Source organism: Colletotrichum navitas (assembly GCF_030913465.1).
Source record: "Colletotrichum navitas strain CBS 125086 chromosome Unknown LY79scaffold_58, whole genome shotgun sequence".
Lineage (NCBI taxonomy): Eukaryota > Fungi > Ascomycota > Sordariomycetes > Glomerellales > Glomerellaceae > Colletotrichum > Colletotrichum navitas.
Genome location: NW_026850604.1, coordinates 147,567 through 164,371, shown reverse-complemented (window position 1 = coordinate 164,371; position 16,805 = coordinate 147,567). Strand labels below are relative to the sequence as shown.

Genomic DNA, 16,805 nt, shown 5'->3' with positions numbered 1-16,805 from the left:
TAGTGTACTGCAGACAGGATGCGGCTGGGTTAGACAGGAGGAGGAAGGACGGCACGGCACTCTCTAGCCTTTCCGCATGAGCGGATTTGCCATTGGCCGTGTTGGAAGATGGATGACACACCACCGACACCAAAGCCCATCCCGGAAGCGGCCCTGCAGGGAAGACACGGCACAGCTGTGACTTACAAAAGTGGACGCGGCCTGAAAGGGAATTGCAATGTGGTAGGGGGGACTCGTAAGCTCGTCGGGCGTGATTGGTCAGAGGCGGCGTAGCCGGTGCGTAGTGCGCATAGTCGGCCCAGAGGATTGCGCAACCTCTTTGATGGAAATCTGGGATTCATTCCACACATGTACCGATTGTTGGTGTAGGTAATCCGTATACCACTGCGGGGAGGGCCTGCGCGTCCCCCCCAGCCCCAGCAGACACTGCCTCCCTCACTTACTATGTACTCTCTATTCCACTCTATCCTCTATCCCTTACACACGATCTCACTCGTTCTCAATCCTCTACAGGGAATCTTATCGCTCGTGTTTATTCCCACCCTCCCTTTCTTTCTCAATCTCACTTTTATCTCGTGTTTTTATTTTTTAGACTCCTCTCAAACTTTTATTACGAAAGTGTTGGGGAAAAAAAAGAAGAAAAAAGAGAAACCGGTCTTGTTCGTTATATCTTTCTCCGTGCCGCTTCGCTCCGTCTCATACCCTTCCTGTGACAGACCGGGGGAGGGGGGCTGATGTTGATGAAGAAGACGGCAGCGCGAGTCAACAAGCCGACGGTGTAAGACGACTAGACTCAAGCAGAGTCGCCGTTACGAAGACACGCAATCACACCAAACCCGTCCAATACACACACACTCTCTCTCTCACTCACACTCACACTCACACTCACACTCACTCACATACACACCACATATCTACTCCGTACACGTACCGGCTTCCAGGCAGCCACCCTATCCTCATCTCACTTACGTTTCGTCCCATCGTCGCCCGCAGCCGGGGACGTCTTGAGAAAAAGACCTGGTTTTCCCAGGCAGAGAAATCAATCCTCCATACGGACCTCATCAGCGGACTCGCCGCACCTCCATCGACTCCTGTTAACCTGTCTGCGAAAAAAAAAAAAAAAAGAGGAAAGGAAAAGGGGAGAACCTCGCCTTGTTTCTTCTTCTCTCGTCCTAGAGAGTGTTGTAAAGTCAGAACACCGGACCCCGTCTGCCCGTCATGCGCGGCCTCGCGCAGGCTCTGCTGCTCGCGCCCGCCGCCCTCGTGGGAGCCGCTCCCTCCAAGATTGCCGTGGAAAAGGCCCAAGGTACCATCTGCCCTTTCCCGCCGCTTCTCCCTTTCGCCAACTATTCGCGATAGCTAACACATAGACCCCAGCTGCCTCGCCCTCGACCTTCGTCACCTTTGATATCCCAGCCTTCAACGATGACCAGCCCACGCCCTACGTAAGTCTTCCTTTCGCCTCCCCCGCCTCCCCTCCCTCCCTGACCTGGCCTGCCTTTCCCTTTCCATCCTCAAGCGAGCCCGGTTAACGCCCGCCGCAGACCATCCGCCTCGATGTCCTCGAGGCCCCCGAGCCCTGCGCCTACCCGAGTGTAAAGGTCAACGAAAGCCCCCTCGGCGGCCAGACCCTCGGCCGCGCCACCTTCGCCGGCGGCCACGACGGCACCACCTTCGTCGCCTCCTGGTCCTCCACGTGCGAAGGCGACGAGCAGCTCCTCCGCTTCGCCCTCGAGTCCGTCGCCGGCAGCGCCCTCGCCACCGACGCCGCCTTCGTCGCCCGCTTCCGCCAGACCGCCCCGGCCGCCATCCTCGAGGTCGCCGGCAACGTCCGCCTCTCGGACCAGCCCAAGCCCATGCCCGAGTTCGACCGCCACGACCCCAGGCCCGGCGACGACGAGGACCGCCTGCTCGAGGAGCCGCCCTTCCCCCCGCCCCCTCACCACCGCGTCGGCGACCACCCGGACAACCACCCGGCCGACCACCGCGGCCCCGAGGAGCCCCCGCGCCACCGTCCCGCGCCGCCCCCCGGCCGTCACATGTCCCCCGAGGAGGAAGACCACGTCCGCGTCGAGCTGCACGAGCTGGACTGCCTCCGCCATCAGCTCTTCGCCCTCAAGCACGCTATCCACGCCAAGGAGTCCCACCTCGCCCGGGAGCACGGCATCCTCCCGCCGCACCGCCACCGCCGCCGCCCTTCCCGGGACTGCGACTCGTTCAGGTGCGTCTTCGAGACCTTTGTGCGCCATCTCCGCGTCAGGCTCCGCGGCGAGGGTAGCGGCAAGGGCCGTCATCACCGCCACCACCACCACCACCACCACCATAGCGCTCCCCCGGCCTCGTGCCCTGGCGTCCCGTTCCCCGGGCACGGAAATGGGAACCACACTCTCACACCCCCGCCTCCTCCTCCCGAGGGACCCCCCGAGGGGCCTCCTCCTCCCTTCCATGAGCCTCACCGCGGGCCTCCCGGACACCACGAAGGGCCTCCTCCGCCTCCCCCTCACCCCTTTGGCTGGCTGTTCCACGGCCCCCCTCCTCCACCTCACCCTCCTCATGGACACCCTCCTCCTCCTCCCCCAGGCTTCGACGGCCACGGCCTGCCCCTCGCCGTGAAGATAGCGGCCGCGACCCTCCTCGCCGTCGGCGTCCTCGCCCTCGTGCACGCCGCCGCCTCCCGCTGCTCCTCGCGCCGCGCGTCCCGCCGCGCCCGCCACCGCCGGGAAAAGGGGGCCTTCAAGGCCTCCCTGGCTGGCTTCTGGTCGCACGTGTCCGTCGCCGTCGCCGCCGCCGCCGACGACGACAACGACGACGAGGAGAAGCGCGCCTTTCTGTCCGGCATCAACGCCGGGAGCGTCCTCCCTCGCCGCTCCTCCATCTCGTCGGACGAGGACGAGGACGACGACGACGACTTCGAGACCACGGAGAGCATGACGTCCGAGATTACGCAGTTCCGCAACGCCGCGACGCTCGTCACGGAGATGGTCGCCGCCGAGGAGCGGAGGCAGAGGATGCGCGAGCAGCAGCAGCAACAGCAGCAACAGCCGAGGTGCTGCTCCCCTCGCCGCGAGTGCCCCGCTGCTGTCGCGGCCCCTCCCCGTCCGGCAGCCGCCTTCGCCGAGTACATGGACGACGACGTGCTCCCCGCGTACGACGAGCACGCCCCCTCGGTGGTCGTCTCGGACGGCTTCAGCAGCTACTCGCCCGGCTCGTCCGAGTACGTGCCCAGCGTGTCGTCGGACACGGCGTCCAATATTGACAGCGTCCTGGGAGACCCAAAGAACTGAGCATTGGGGTGGGAGGAGAACGGATGTGACGGGATGAGGTTAAAAGAGAGTCATATTGTAAATTTGTTTATGTTGTTTATATCCTAGCAGACATACCCAGCGCACATCGTATCCGTTTGTCCTTGGTCGTTGTTCACATGAGTACCTAATTGGGTGCTACTTGTAGACAGCACAAGGTTTAGCCATCATGTAGTTCAATGCGTCGAAGGTAGCAAACATCAGAACAAGGCCCCTCTGACCCCAGAACCTAGTTGGGATAGTAAAGAGGAGCACTTGGAACACTGGACCCGCACAATTAAACCGACCACTTTGAGCGTTTACCAATATGGATAAGTGAAGCGTAAGAATCGAGTCAGTGAGACCAGTTGTTGGCGTTACGGCACTGCGAGGAATGAAGAAGCTTACAAAGTTGCACGCTACTCTGATCGAGTCGTGTCAAAAACGTACGTTTGCAAGCCATTTCCTTGCTCTTTTCCTTTTTTTTTTTTTTTTCCTTCCGAAAATGGCCCAAAATTTAGCCCGAGGCTTTGTTAGAGTGAAAGGGCCCCCTAGTGATAGAATTGAACCGGATACCGGCACGGCGGGACGTAAACTGTTGGCTGTTGTTAGTGTCCGCTATCGTAAATGCGCATTCGCAGCCGGCCGTATCGTAGTGCTTTAGGGCTAGTCTCACAGTTTTCAACCAAAGATGAACTCCCGGTAGTTCCTCCCTATACGCTCGACACCCTCCTGGAGCTTCCAACCCTTGATCTCGCAGACCTTCCGGTACATCTCCTCCAGCCTGGCGTCCATCTCGTCGCCGGCAGTGTGCAGGTCGCTCTCTACCAATATGCTGTCGTCGGGACACGCTTGGATCACCTCGACAATCTTATCGGCCCCGGCCTTGGTCCCCAGGTTGATGGCCGAGGAGAAGGAGAAGAAGAGGCGGGCGGGAATAGCTGGGTTAGTGTACTGTTTCAACATCTCGGCAGGCCCAGAGTACGAGTGCAGGCAGATCCGAGGGGGATAAGGCCTCGGTGGCACGTCCTTTCGGCCAAAGTCGTCTTCCTCGAGCTCATCCTCCGTGTCAAAGTCTTCGGCTCCCTCGGCAACAAGACGCTTCTTTTTCCTGCTGACGACCTCCTTCTCGTGACCCTTCCACAGGGAAGAGAGGGTATCGTGGAGGACGCCATGGGCCTGTACACCGTGAACACTCACAGGGCGGCCTAGCTCGCCGGCGAGCGCCAGCTGAGCTTTCAACACGGCGACCTGGTGGGGCATCTTGACATGTTGAGGCGCCAGTCGACGCCCCTCGCGGCCACCTGGGGTAAGGGTCCGGTCACGAGAGGACTCATCAGCATCGGTCCTTCCTTGGGGCAGGCGAAAGGCCTTGTCGAGCCCGACCTCGCCGATTAGGGCAAGGGGATGGTCGCGGAGGCGGCGGCGCGTGTCGGCCAAAAAGGCGGACAAAGAACGCGGGGCGGGCAGCGCGTCGATAAAGTTGGGGTCCTCGGGGGCGGGGGCTAGGACGGCCTGGTAATGGCGCTTCTTGGCGTCGGGCTGGCCCTGAGGGTACGTCCTCTCAGGCTCGGGCACGGTGTCGTCAAATAACTGGTAGGAGAACCACGGATGCCAGCCAAAGGATGGGATCAGATGACCCTGAGACATTGCGTACTTTGTACGCACACCGTGGGACGCAGCAATCTCAGCGACGAGAGCCTGGTCCTGGCTCCGGGTGGCCATGACAGTTAGAGCAGATGCGCGCATGGCGGGAATGCTCTCGACGGTGGACATGGTATCCGTGGGGTGACAATGGGCATCGTAGATACCAGACTCCCAGGGAAAGGGATCCGCCGACGATGAGGCCGAAGTGACGGGGGCTGGGGACTCGAGGTTTTCATGTTCATGCTGGCGACACATGGCGGATGGTCGGTGCTCTCGTCCTGGAGCCGGAGCGTGCCGGGTTGAGCAGGACGGGAGGGACGGGAAAGACGGGGATCGTCGGGATCCAAAACCGCCAGAGAGCGAAATCAGTCTTAAAGCGGCTTGGCTATCGCTAGAGAAAACACTTCCTCACACGCTATCTCTCCTTCTCTCCCTCTCTCTCCCTCTCTCTCTCTCTCTCTGAGGATTGGAGGACGGTAAGATCTGAAGCACGAGGGACAGTGGTAAAAAGGGACTTGATCGCGCTGGGACGGTAGGTTACGAATTCGTCGGCTGGGGGATGCGAATACGACGACGGGTCTGGGCGTACATTGGGCGCAGTGCTGCTGGCGACGTCAGCGTGATGGTTCGAGAACGGAGCGGGTGGTGATGACGGACTGGGTCGAATGTATCCATAGATTGGCTAATGGAAGAGGGGGAAGTGGGAATGGCGACGAGAAGAAAGACTAACCACATAATCAAGGGTCGACGAGATGACTACCTACTCTGGCCTGGTCGAAGCATCTCGATTCCGAAGATGCAAAAGGATGCGCGATGATGATGCTGTGGCAGTGGACCAAAGCCGTACCAAAGGCAGGTCCGTCCAGATCGGGTAATTAGTGGGCCGATCGGGGAATGATGTCAAGAGGGGACGGACGTGGGCTGCGGAATGTACGGAGTAATGTTGGCGAACCGATGGGGACGGATGGGGAAGGAAGGAAGGAAGGGGAGAGGAGCACCTACCTTATCCACCATTAGGCACCTAGGTACTTACCTACCCAGGCAGATAGAGTAGGTACCCTCGATAATCTCACTCTTAGATGGAAAGAAAGATCTATCCACTCAACACAGCAAGGAGGTATAAGCAATACCGCTTCTCCTCGAGGTCCAGAGGGGAGAGCGAAAAAAAAAGAAGAAAAAAAAAAGAACAATAAAGAAGTAGAAAAAGAAGTGAAAGGAAGGAACGATGGGGAGGGGGGGAAAAAAAAGAGAGAGACACTCGAGACCCTTGCTGCGTCAAGCTCATGGTTCGCTCGCTCGATCCCTTCACAAGAACACTAATTAATGTCTTGCCAGTGCCATGCGGTCGTTGCTGCATGTCCCCCCCCCCCTCTCTCTCTGTCTTTTCCCTATCCATCAAACAAATCGCAGCTTAGCAACACCTCAGACATGCTTACCGTCACCTATTTTCAAGTGTCCATCGTACCGCAACCAGAGTCCACATCCCATGTTGCCGGCGCGCTTTCACACATCGTACATACGCCACTGCATAATTCCCGCCCTGGATGTACACAACACAGAACACAGACACCAACACTACACCTTGACGCCGTAGCCCGTTCACCAGCGAAACCCAAACTTGCGAATCGGGACGCCTGAACGCAGACGTTACCCAGCCAAGCGAGGGCTCCAAATCCTCGGCCAAGCCCACGTCCCATCTCCTGCCAGTTCTATCGATCCTAGGGCGGCCTCTAGGAAGGGCGACGCTCGGGAACCGGACGCACTACCGTGTGCCTCGACCCCATGGTGGCCTGCTCACTTTTGCCCATCGACGAGCTTCGTCGAGCCATGGGAGCTTTGGCTTCGGCTATGGCGATCGGTCTGCCTGCTGCTTCTGCCGTAGCGTCTGACTTTTGAGAGTGGTGCTGCCCGCGATGCCTCTGAAAGCATAGAGGACGGGAAATCTCGCACACCATGTTGCCATTCCACACACTGACAGCCCTCTCCCCAGACAACAACAACCCAATGGGGTCTGGAGAAGTGGACGCAACACACTGACGACCGAGACATCCCGCATGCACCCCAGCAACTTGTTAATCTGCCTGCATATCTAGGTTCGGCCTGTCCATGTACATCCCTGTCCCCAGAAACCTCAACATCTCTATCTACGTGTGCTATCTGTCCTGTTGATCGAGGGCCAACCCGGGGCGGCAGACTTAGATACGCTTCCAAGGCGGCCATGCGTCGCTTCCTCCAAGGCCAACCTCCTGTACCCTGTACCGAGGGTTTCGTCCTTGCTGTCCTGTCCGCCGTTGGCAACTTCGGACCAATCTTGATGCCTCCTTTCACCACTCCACCATTGACCGACTGACCTGCACACACACGCATACACACGTTGCCACCCTGCCATGTCTGGAAACAGCCTAGCCAACGGGGGAGGGCCAGGCTAACGCATCGCGCACATAACGTTACTTCCAGTGCGAAGAACGCAACACCCATCGCGCAGTGATGTGCTGGTTGGTCCATCCATCTACGGTCGTTGGTCGTCGTCGTCGTCCTTGCAAAGCCCTGACTGGCAGGCTTCTCTGCGCGGGGTTCCTCTCCCTTGCATTCGTCCCCAGACCTTTCCGCAAATTACGGGTCCCGTCCCGGCAAGGAAGATGTGGAGACAAAGCGAATGGTTTCGGACCGCTGTCGACTTGACTTCACCGAGAGCATAGGCATTAAGCTACGTATGCACTACCTATCTACTCTTTCGTCCTACCAGACGCAGATGTCGTTGCACTTGCATTCATCATCCTCATCAGAAGAGGCCCCACAGCAGCATGGACGAAACTGATAACAGGCCCAAATCGGCTCACCCACAGGCCACAGCAAAACCGTCCCCATCCCAAGTCCGGAGCGCCCACCCCCTCTTCTCTTTAGCCACCCTCGCCCAGCAGAGGCGCATTGTCTGGGCAATGGGCTGGCGATTGGAGAGGGCATGTATGTCTTCTTGGGGGTGCATAAGTCGCGACGCTGATTCACCCGGCCAAACTCTGTTTCCTGCTTTCCCCCCACCCACAACCGTTTCTGTCAGCCAGAAACACGTCGCTTTTCACATGGAAAGACACTTCGTCCAGGAACTACAAACTCTGTTCACCCCCGCCGCCGCCCGCTGTCTCGGCGGTATAATGATTTGCACCGCAGATATTGGACGGCCTGAAGTCTGCTTGAAATAACGACCCTTTGGGTGTCTTGGAGAGAGCGCACACAAGCCTGCGGGAAGATGCACGAGCGCTCGGCAAATCGCCATCCCCCCCCAGCCACTGGTAACGGGTGTAGTACTGGCTGGCTATAGACCCTGTAGCTTGTGATAATGCGGCCAGCCAGCTCGGCTTCTCCAGTTTTCTTCTCATACTACGGATAATGTAGGGTGACAATGCGTCGAACCCCTCCGACGTGACGGACAGGACAAGGGCGGCGGCGCTAGTGGGTCGCCGCTAGCCTCGGGCATGTGAAAGAGAGAAACAAAACCATCGACTGCAGGCTAGTCTGTCTACCCTACTCTCCGTCCGGTGCGGTTCAGACCCCCCCCCTCTCCTCTCCTCTCCTCCCACTCCCTCTCCCACTCCCACTCCAGCGCTGTCACTCGGTACACCACGAGCCAAAGGTTTGAAGGTTCGCTCCCGGCTCCCCTCCGTCTCATCCAATCCTCTCCAGCATGCCTCTCCCGTTCCACCACCACTGATATGCCTTCGGACTTTTGACTTCGGGGTGCCCCCCATCCCTTCTAGTTGCTTACCATTCCATTGTACAAAGTCGTCGCCAGCTGTCCGTCCATACTACCACACCTTTTTCTTCCCTCCTGCTTCTCTTTTTTCTCTGTGTGCTGGAAGATATCTGGGAAGTCGATATTGGGTTGGGTATTACTGCGGTATCGAACGATCGGACCACCGACCGAACGATTGTGAGCGCATCCTACGACTCAGGTCGCCGGGAACCACTCGTCACATCCGGAACCACGCCTGCTTCACCTCACCTCACCTCACCTCAAGAAGATAAATTGCGAACAATCCAACTCTTACGCCTCGAGCACGTCGGGGAGATGGTGTGAACTGACGTCTCTCCCGAGCAACCACCCAGCGCAATCCTCCCCCGCCGAGCAACCATTATTCCTGCACTGCGAACGCAACCATGGGCCTCATCAATCCCGTCTACGCCATTATCGTGCCCTTTCTCTTCCTCTTCACCGTCCCGCTTGCCATATTTGCCGGTATCACAACAACGCTAGCCTTTACAGTCCTCATCTTCCGGGTAATACTCGTCTATTTCGATCTCGCTCTGTCTCTCCTACCGTCGTACATCACTGGTCGTCCCCAGTACCTGTCGTATACATCCAAGTCTCCAACGTCCGGCAGCCCGTCGCCGTCCTTGACACCCACCCGCCGCTCGGGTTCGCGTCGCACAAGAAGGCCGTCCTCCGCATCCGCCGTCTCCGTCGGTACGATAACGCCTATTTCAGAGTCCGGTGGGCTGGGCCTTTTCCCTTCTGTCGGAATCGACCGCGATTATGAGGGTGTCGGCGGCTGGCGGCTAGGAAACGGTAATGACGACGAGCTGTGGATGACCATCAACTCGCGGCTCGAGCTGCCCGACCGCCAGTACCAACGGCACCACCACCGGAGCCCCAGCGGCGGGCCTACTACTCCCGGCGGAGGTGAGGGTTACCTCATGATGAAGGGCGGCCGTAACCGCAGCCCGGAAAGCAACCGGGGCGGTTTCACCACTATTGTTTCGCCAAACAGCTCTCGAGCGCGGACACCAACAAATTCCCACATTGCCTTTACGGCGCTTGATGGCGTTGATGGAGACTACTTCCCATCCATGTCGTCGCCAAAGACGGCGAGGAAAGTCGCCGTGGCATAAGAGACGCTTCCGATCATAATGAAGGCAAAAGCTGGCATGAATGGACGTGAAAAGGAAACAAAAAATCCGAGGAAGGCAAAAGGAGGGGAAAATCCAAAAAAGGTTTACATCTCAATGCCTCATCACGACAATTACCATGAAACGTGATTCCCGTCACAAGCGGGAAGCGGGGGCGGAGGGGGGAAGGGTGGGGTGGTGTAAGAGAGAGAGAGAGAGAGAGAGAGAGAGAGAGAGAGAAAAGAGTTGTTCAGGTATCTTTCCTATGTCAGTCGTGGCGTGGGAGATGGGAGAGTGTATGGATTGTTCCCTTTCCGAACCAGGCAATACGGAACATCATGTAGAATCTCAGGGCACACAATGACACGAACGGCCTGCGGCAAAGATGGGGGCATTAACATGCGACCAGGCTGGAAAGCCGGGCGCGACACGGATCGGTTATGGGAACTTAACAAGGCGTTTTGTTTTGGCTGTATCGCATCTCTTCCACAGTCCAAATGGACAATCAATTTAAAAGACGGTAAAAATGACGAACCCGCTTGGCCCCCGATTGCACTGTGATGATGACTGTGACTCGTGTAGCAGAATGGACGGTTCGCTTGATGAAGCGAATCAAATATTTTAGGTGAAGAAAATGAACAAGTGTCTCGTGTCTCGCAGACGTGGTATCCCATCATGACCCCTTTACCCAAACGCCATCGTTATCCCCAAATAAGACTACAATAAAAGCATAATCATGCACGGCACGCTGCCCCCCCTGTTTTCTTTTCCACACTCACACACACACACACTCTCTCTCTCTCTCTATCTCTCTCTATCTCCCTCTCTCATACACCGGCCTACAGCGTCTGCCAAAAGTAGTTTGCGTAAAAGAACTTTGAAAACTTCTTGTCCATGTTGACGACGTGGACGTCGCCCTTGCGGTCGTTGCGGACGACGGCACGGCTGAACTCGCCGTCGCGGCCGTCGCGCTCGATCTCGATGCCGAGGCTGCGGTAGACCTTGAGGCGGAGGAGGACCTCGTCGTCGACGGGGTCGCGGCGGCGGGCCTGGTCGTCGGCGGAGCCGTCGAGCCCCTGGATTTCGAGCTCCTGCAGCCGCGCGGCGAGGTCGGCGGCCTGCTGGGCGAGCCGCTCGGCCTCCATCTCGGCGTCCGAGGCGGCCTTGGCGGTGCGGAACTTCGTCGTGTCGAGGCGGGCGATCTCGGATGCGTGCGCCGTCGACGAGTGCTGCGACGTGAGCTCGGCGTGCTGGGACGACATCGTGTTGAGCTGGCGCGAGAGTTCTGGAGAGAGTTCTTGTCAGCTCTTGCAAGTTAGGTTTGCTTTGCTTCCCCCCTCCTCGCTCCTCTCCCCCCTTTCCTGATTCACAGGGAGCTTTGGCAGAAAACTGCCTCCGCATTGCGTGTCCGAGGCTGTTGGAAGGGAGGAGAGAAGGGGACGGGTCGGGTCGAAGGGTGGGACGTACTCTTGAGTGCATTTTCGGCCTCGCGGAGGCGCAGCTCGCGGGCCTGCTGGAGGGTCGAGAGGGACTCATTGATGCGCGCGACGGCCTGCTTGTCCGGTTGGATGTTGAAGTTGTCGATTGTGTGGCGGATGAGCTGTGAGTGCGTCGCGAGGTCATCGTCAGCGTCGAACCCCCTCCAAAGCGGTGACAATCAAAACACTCCGAGGTTAACGTACCGTCGCGGGCTCCTCTGCTAGAAGCATCTTGGCTGATTTCCCTTTTTCGGTGTCGTTGTAGGAGAGTTTGGGTCTTTTTTGTTTTCACGGTGGAGCTCGCCGGTCGGTTGCGTCGGTTCGTTGGAGTCGAGTCGTGTCTCTTTTGTAAATTCGCGAGAAGTCTTGGTTTGATTTGACTTGTGGTGTAGGATGGGACCAGAAACATCGGGAAAAGAGCCATTGGCCCCCCCCCCCCAAACCGGACGCGGAACCAAACAAAAAGCTGCTTATCGGGTGGGGGTGCCACCCGCTGTCACCGGGACGACAATCGGCTGACTACACTAGATATAGGTGCCTTGTCTTACCTAAACACCCCCCCTGCGGATTCGCTGTCATTCAGCAGCCCGCGGAACCGCGGGACCCACCCCAGCCAGGCGCGTGTGCGCCTGTACACTCGTCATCCGCCACCCTACAGAGATCTTCAAATGTCAGAGCTTCAGCCACTTCGCCTCTTGCCCATTTACATAGGTTGCGCAGCCCGCCTTTTCCGCCTCTTGACATCCAGGCTACAACCGACGACGAACCCGACCACAAACGACGAGAGATTCAACCGTGCTTGTGACTGGACATTCAAAATAGACCAGAAACGAAAAAGATATCTATTTCCATAGCGAGGAAGCGAAGAAAGAAAGGAAACCAGCATTCTACACTCGGACTAGAAGAATCTCAACCGCAAAAATGGTCGATCTGCCTTGTAAGTCCACCACCATTACCACCACCACCACCCCCTCCCCATTCCAAACCGGCCTCGCAGCGTGGGAGGCCGATGGAACGACGGACAGCCAAAGTCGCTGACTTTACACCGACACAGACGCCCTCGACGCGGAAACGTACGTGCAAGACCCTCCCCCACCGCGATCATATCATGTAGTTCGACTAACGCCTCGCCCGCAGGCCACTCAAGGCATCCGAGCTCCAGGTCCTCCGCGCCCAGTATGAGAAGGAAGGGGACATGGTCGGTGTGCAAACCAAGTTCAACTACGCATGGGTACGAACAAAGTCCTCCTCCCCCCTCCCCACCTCCTCCCACAAAACTTCCCTCCCCCCACACGCCGTGACGGAAACCCCGAGCTGGCACACTGGCTAACTCCTTTCAACCCCGGAACCAGGGCCTCGTGAAATCAGAATCCCGCAACGACCAGCAGCTCGGCGTCCGCCTGCTGTCCGAGATCTTCCGCGTCTCCCCGGAGCGCCGCCGCGAGTGCCTCTACTACCTCGCCCTCGGCAACTACAAGCTCGGCAACTACGCCGAGGCCCGCCGCTACAACGACCTGCTCCTCGAGAAGGAGCCCGCGAACCTGCAGGCCTCGAACCTGCGCCAGCTCGTCGACGACAAGGTCGCCAAGGAGGGCCTGATGGGCGTCGCCATCATCAGCGGCGTCGCCGTCGCCGCCGGCGTCGTGGGCGCCTTTCTGATGCGCAACGTCAAGAAGAGGTGAAGAGGGTTTTCCGTCCTGAGTCGCCATGGTTCTGGGAACTTTGTCAAGAGGCGGGGTGGGGCGCGGGGAGCGGATTCCTGGAGTCTCGCCGGCAAAGAGGGTGTGTGTGTGTGTGAGAGAGAGGAAGAGAGAGAGAGGAGCAGTGGATACGGACGATGCAGATCAACGAAAAGGAGCGAGAGGCAACGAGGAAAGAAGGGGGTTTTGGTATGTTGCGACGTGCACTTGATAAGCAACCCCCTCTTCTCCCCTTCATCCTCTTCGGTAATGTGTATTTGTATGTGGAGACATGGAAACGGGCTTCTTCGGTGTAATAGGCGTATACACAACTCTGTTCTACCTACCTACCTACCGTCAGGTCCGTCATCCCATAAACCTCTCCGCTCCGGTTGCAGTGCCCGTCTGCTGCAAAACCGCTGTTTCGCCTCTTTCCCAAGATCGGAGAGGGTTTGATGCATGTTAAAATAAGATGCCGGATCCAAGCTATCAACATGGGTCCGGAGTATCACGGCTAGACATATCACTTCGATAAACTACCATGGCTCATGCCCTGCTTGCGATATGGGGTAGTATCCTGTCCAGCCTTGGTCATCATTGGCTGAGGAATGCCCAGCTGCTTTTCTGTGTGACTGACTGTCTTGTTATCTACACAACGCACGTCCCGTGTTCGTGGTATAATGTGCCCGAACGTGGACTGCGTGAAGGAGAATACCCTTGTGAGGCCAATGCTAAACGCCATCAAACCCTCTTCGTAATTCGTTACTTGCCTGCCGCCCGCCGGCCCGACAGCTTCATCCGCAAGACACCTCCCAACTGTGTGCGCGATCCGCCACAAAATCAGTATAAGACCCACTTCAACAGGACTAAGGTCTCCGCCGCTCTCGTGTGTTGCTGCTGCTGTTGTCGCCTGAACCAGATCCTCGGGAGAACTGGTTTCTCAGCCAGTTCAACGGACCGTGGTTTGACCCCGCGTCCTGGTTGTTGTCGCGATCTCTGTCCCAGTTACCGGACGACGGGCTCCGTTGCCTAGTTCGGAACGAATCTGACTGGCGCCGGCGAAGGCTTGAGGGCGAGTGTGAGTCCCGTCGGGAGCGAAAGCTGGAGGATCGGGCGTCTTCGTGGAGACGCGAGGGCAGATCCGTGCTGTGAGGGCCCTCTCTGCTTGTGCTGGAACCTCCGTAGATAGGAAAGGGTACGCCCCAGTCAGTTATAGGGGATCTCTGGGGCCGCGTGGAATCCTCGGGGACTGGCGGTGCCTGCTGAAAGAATGAAGGGCGGGGAGGATAGGCTGTTGCTCCCCAATGACCAGGGATTCCAGGAGGCGCGTCGCCCCAATCAAAGGGGTGGTGTGAGCTGTCTGATGAGCCAGACGCCGCAGTGTGCGCACGTTGAGAAGCATTGGCGTTCGAACCGTTGTTTGAACCGCTTGCATTGGCATTGGCATTGTTCCTGTTGCCGCCGCTGCTGTTGCTGGGCTCCTCGATAGGAGTGCGGCAGATCGGGCACGTGTTGTGCTCCTTCAACCACATGACGACGCACTGGTCATGGAACCAGTGTTTGCAGGGCAGCACCGTGGCTTCGTCGCCCTCGTTGAAATCGTCGATGCAAATGGTACATTCAGTCTTGCCATCGGGGCCCAGCATCTCCTTGTCCACCATTTTGCGTTGCAGTTTGCTGAGCGCGTCTTCAGTTGCCGGGGGAGCCGAGTTGTTCTGCGGGTTTTGCTCCATCAACTGAGAAATGATGCGGTCCAGGGCCTCTTGGGTATATACGGCGTCACCGTGCGAGGCGTTGGCCGGGTTGAGCATGTTGAGAATCTCGTGAAGAAGCGTAGGCCCTCCACCAGGTGCCCGCTGGCCTTGACCAGGACCTTGCATACCTTCACTTTGGGGCGGCCCTGCTCCGGCCAGGACGCTGCTGAAGATACTGGGAAGCTGGTTAGCGTTCGCGCCGATGGAAACCACCGTGATTCGAGGTCCAGATGGTGGCTGGGCGCGGGGGCTGAAGCGGACGTACGACTGAAACGGATCGCTTCCAGGTCCAACAGGGGAGTGACCGCCTCCTTGATGAAAGTGGATGGGACCGGTAGCGATCGTGAAGCTTGTGGTGCCTCCAGGGCCTGCTCTGTGGTAGGTGCGAACGTTGCCCTGGCCGCCAAAGAGAATACCACCAATTCCAGGGGGGCGAGTTTCTTCGGGCGGCGGGCGTGGTGGGGGCATTCCCATGCCAAATTCGTTGACCATGTCAATGAAACGCCGGATGATCTGGTCGCCATCATTCGCATCTGCGGGCTGGCGTGTGTTCGGGTCTGGGCTCTGTCCCGGCCGATGGGAATTGTCCCATATTGTTCGGTGAACGACAAAGCCACCAGGACCACGGTGCAGCTGCTCTTCTATGTCGGCCTCCTCGGGATCAGAGTCGTTATCATATCTGCCTACATGACCCGGAGAGCCGTGAAGCGGGGGACCGTCTTCGATTTCCCTGGGATCGTTGTCGGGAGAGACCTGGGCCGTTGTTAGCCTGCATGGAGAGTTTTTGTGATGCGGGGTGGTACAACGTACAATCTCTGTGATTTCGCTTTCGCAGCGAGGGCACTGCAGACCATGCTCGTCTTCCCACCACTCGTGTGAGCAGGCATGGCAGAAGACAACCTCCCGGCCAGCCGTAGCATCCAGGTGTCCGCCTCTGGTGTTGTGGGATTCCATCTCGGCCTGGTTGCGCTGGTAGGCTGCTAGGGCGGTGAGTCCAAGGCCTACAGCGAGGCCGGCGGCGCGAAGTGCTCGGAACGCCAGTCTGAATGATGTGCTGGGGTTAAGCTAGGTGGCGGTAGCTATTGGATGATGTCGCGCTGTAGCGAAATGGCGGACGCTCGAGATGCTCTGGCGTCGGTAGCCCGATACGTTGTAATGTCGATGACTGCAGTGATGGATACCCTCTCCTTTCAGAGGATGACGCCCGACAGCTGCTGCCGGCAGAAAAGAAAAGTGGCTGTTGAGGATCGACGGTTCGTTATCGGCGGAGAGCGGGCGGAAGGTGCGGTACGAAAGTCTAGTGTGAATTAGGTAGGTAGGTAGGTAGGTATGTAAGGCGAGGAATGCTGAGGTGGAAAGCCTGGGGTGGCCACAAATGTCAGTAACCACCGTCTACGTTCAAAATGTACGCGAGGCACAGCCAATAAAATGGATGGGATGCTGCCTTTGCGTGTCCTCTGTGTCTGTGTTCGGTGTGTATTCCGTGACGGCAACAGTCACTTGCTTGCGCAACGAGCCTGAAGGTCACTATAGACGTACCTGAGCTAAGCCATGTACTGTGGATGGAGAAGGTGCATATCTCCAACAAGTGCAACGAAAGCAAAGAAGTCGATCGCTGATGCGGAGTAGGAATGGAAAGCGGATAGGAAGAGGGGAGGGTGGCAACGTGTCGGGATAGATAGAGAAAGCTTGCTATTAAAGGCGATGCAGATTACCAAACGAAAAGCAGAAGCGCACACGTTACGGTGTCGTGCTGGGGGGGAGGGGAGCCATGTGGGTGATGTGAGGAACAGGTAGGTACGGATAGATAGGTATCTTTTTCTCGGCGACCGACCGGAATGCATGACGTTCTTCGTGGGGAGCATTAATCGGCGGTCGGCCTTAGTCATCTTACGCCCAAAGGGGAGGGACAGCTGGAATCGCGGCCACGGCATTTGAGGTTCGTGTCTCCACTTATGAGCACCTATCCCCTTCCACGAGCTTCGGTGTGGCGGTGCGCCACCTCTCACAATCAGCTCTAAAAGTGTGGCTTGGATTGGCTGATTTGATAGCTTGGTAGCTTTTGACTCATGATTCGTTCCA

General features: G+C 57.9%; 8 protein-coding genes across 8 annotated transcripts; 4 read left to right on the top strand and 4 right to left on the bottom strand.

Moving 5' to 3' along the window:
• The first annotated feature begins 359 nt into the window (after positions 1 to 359).
• LY79DRAFT_316163 (uncharacterized protein) lies at positions 360 to 1,113 on the top strand. The gene is made up of 2 exons (XM_060552374.1): positions 360 to 659; positions 747 to 1,113. The coding sequence occupies exons 1-2, from the start codon at positions 445 to 447 to the stop codon at positions 1,006 to 1,008; spliced, it is 477 nt and encodes a 158-aa protein (XP_060411209.1). The 5' UTR covers positions 360 to 444; the 3' UTR covers positions 1,009 to 1,113.
• A 105-nt stretch (positions 1,114 to 1,218) lies between these two features.
• Positions 1,219 to 3,284, top strand: LY79DRAFT_521462 (uncharacterized protein; the record flags this gene model as incomplete). The annotated part of the gene is made up of 5 exons (XM_060555354.1): positions 1,219 to 1,306; positions 1,378 to 1,445; positions 1,545 to 1,949; positions 2,001 to 2,639; positions 2,814 to 3,284. The coding sequence occupies 5 exons, from the start codon at positions 1,219 to 1,221 to the stop codon at positions 3,282 to 3,284; spliced, it is 1,671 nt and encodes a 556-aa protein (XP_060411208.1).
• Positions 3,285 to 3,962: 678 nt separating this feature from the next.
• Positions 3,963 to 5,183, bottom strand: LY79DRAFT_582053 (uncharacterized protein; the record flags this gene model as incomplete). Its single annotated transcript, XM_060560229.1, has 1 exon — positions 3,963 to 5,183. One exon carries the CDS (start codon positions 5,181 to 5,183, stop codon positions 3,963 to 3,965), a length of 1,221 nt encoding a protein of 406 aa, XP_060411207.1.
• Positions 5,184 to 6,326: 1,143 nt separating this feature from the next.
• LY79DRAFT_315762 (uncharacterized protein) lies at positions 6,327 to 7,583 on the bottom strand. Its single transcript, XM_060552373.1, has one exon. The coding sequence runs from the start codon at positions 7,431 to 7,433 to the stop codon at positions 6,723 to 6,725; it is 711 nt and encodes a 236-aa protein (XP_060411206.1). The 5' UTR covers positions 7,434 to 7,583; the 3' UTR covers positions 6,327 to 6,722.
• Positions 7,584 to 9,083: 1,500 nt separating this feature from the next.
• LY79DRAFT_582052 (uncharacterized protein) lies at positions 9,084 to 9,815 on the top strand (the record flags this gene model as incomplete). Its single annotated transcript, XM_060560228.1, has 1 exon — positions 9,084 to 9,815. One exon carries the CDS (start codon positions 9,084 to 9,086, stop codon positions 9,813 to 9,815), a length of 732 nt encoding a protein of 243 aa, XP_060411205.1.
• A 527-nt stretch (positions 9,816 to 10,342) lies between these two features.
• Positions 10,343 to 11,911, bottom strand: LY79DRAFT_562423 (Spc24 subunit of Ndc80-domain-containing protein). Its single transcript, XM_060558473.1, has 3 exons — positions 11,495 to 11,911; positions 11,280 to 11,412; positions 10,343 to 11,097 (listed from the first exon to the last, which is right to left on the bottom strand). The coding sequence occupies exons 1-3, from the start codon at positions 11,519 to 11,521 to the stop codon at positions 10,652 to 10,654; spliced, it is 606 nt and encodes a 201-aa protein (XP_060411204.1). The 5' UTR covers positions 11,522 to 11,911; the 3' UTR covers positions 10,343 to 10,651.
• A 508-nt stretch (positions 11,912 to 12,419) lies between these two features.
• Positions 12,420 to 12,972, top strand: LY79DRAFT_521393 (uncharacterized protein; the record flags this gene model as incomplete). The annotated part of the gene is made up of 2 exons (XM_060555347.1): positions 12,420 to 12,521; positions 12,643 to 12,972. Coding segments are annotated over 2 exons (432 nt in total), but the record flags the coding sequence as incomplete, so codon positions are not given.
• An 863-nt stretch (positions 12,973 to 13,835) lies between these two features.
• On the bottom strand, positions 13,836 to 15,677 carry LY79DRAFT_672025 (uncharacterized protein; the record flags this gene model as incomplete). The annotated part of the gene is made up of 2 exons (XM_060563998.1): positions 13,836 to 15,476; positions 15,534 to 15,677. 2 exons carry the CDS (start codon positions 15,675 to 15,677, stop codon positions 13,836 to 13,838), a joined length of 1,785 nt encoding a protein of 594 aa, XP_060411202.1.
• Between the last annotated feature and the right edge of the window lie 1,128 nt (positions 15,678 to 16,805).

Coding starts and splice junctions, on each gene's coding strand:
- LY79DRAFT_316163 (XM_060552374.1), top strand. CDS start 445: ATGTACTCTCTATTCCACTCTATCCTCTATCCCTTACACACGATCTCA. Junction 660..746: donor AAAAAAGAGAAACCGGTCTT/GTTCGTTATATC, acceptor ATGTTGATGAAG/AAGACGGCAGCGCGAGTCAA.
- LY79DRAFT_315762 (XM_060552373.1), bottom strand. CDS start 7,433: ATGGACCAACCAGCACATCACTGCGCGATGGGTGTTGCGTTCTTCGCA.
- LY79DRAFT_562423 (XM_060558473.1), bottom strand. CDS start 11,521: ATGCTTCTAGCAGAGGAGCCCGCGACG. Junction 11,413..11,494: donor TAGCAGAGGAGCCCGCGACG/GTACGTTAACCT, acceptor ACGCACTCACAG/CTCATCCGCCACACAATCGA. Junction 11,098..11,279: donor GGCCGAAAATGCACTCAAGA/GTACGTCCCACC, acceptor AACTCTCTCCAG/AACTCTCGCGCCAGCTCAAC.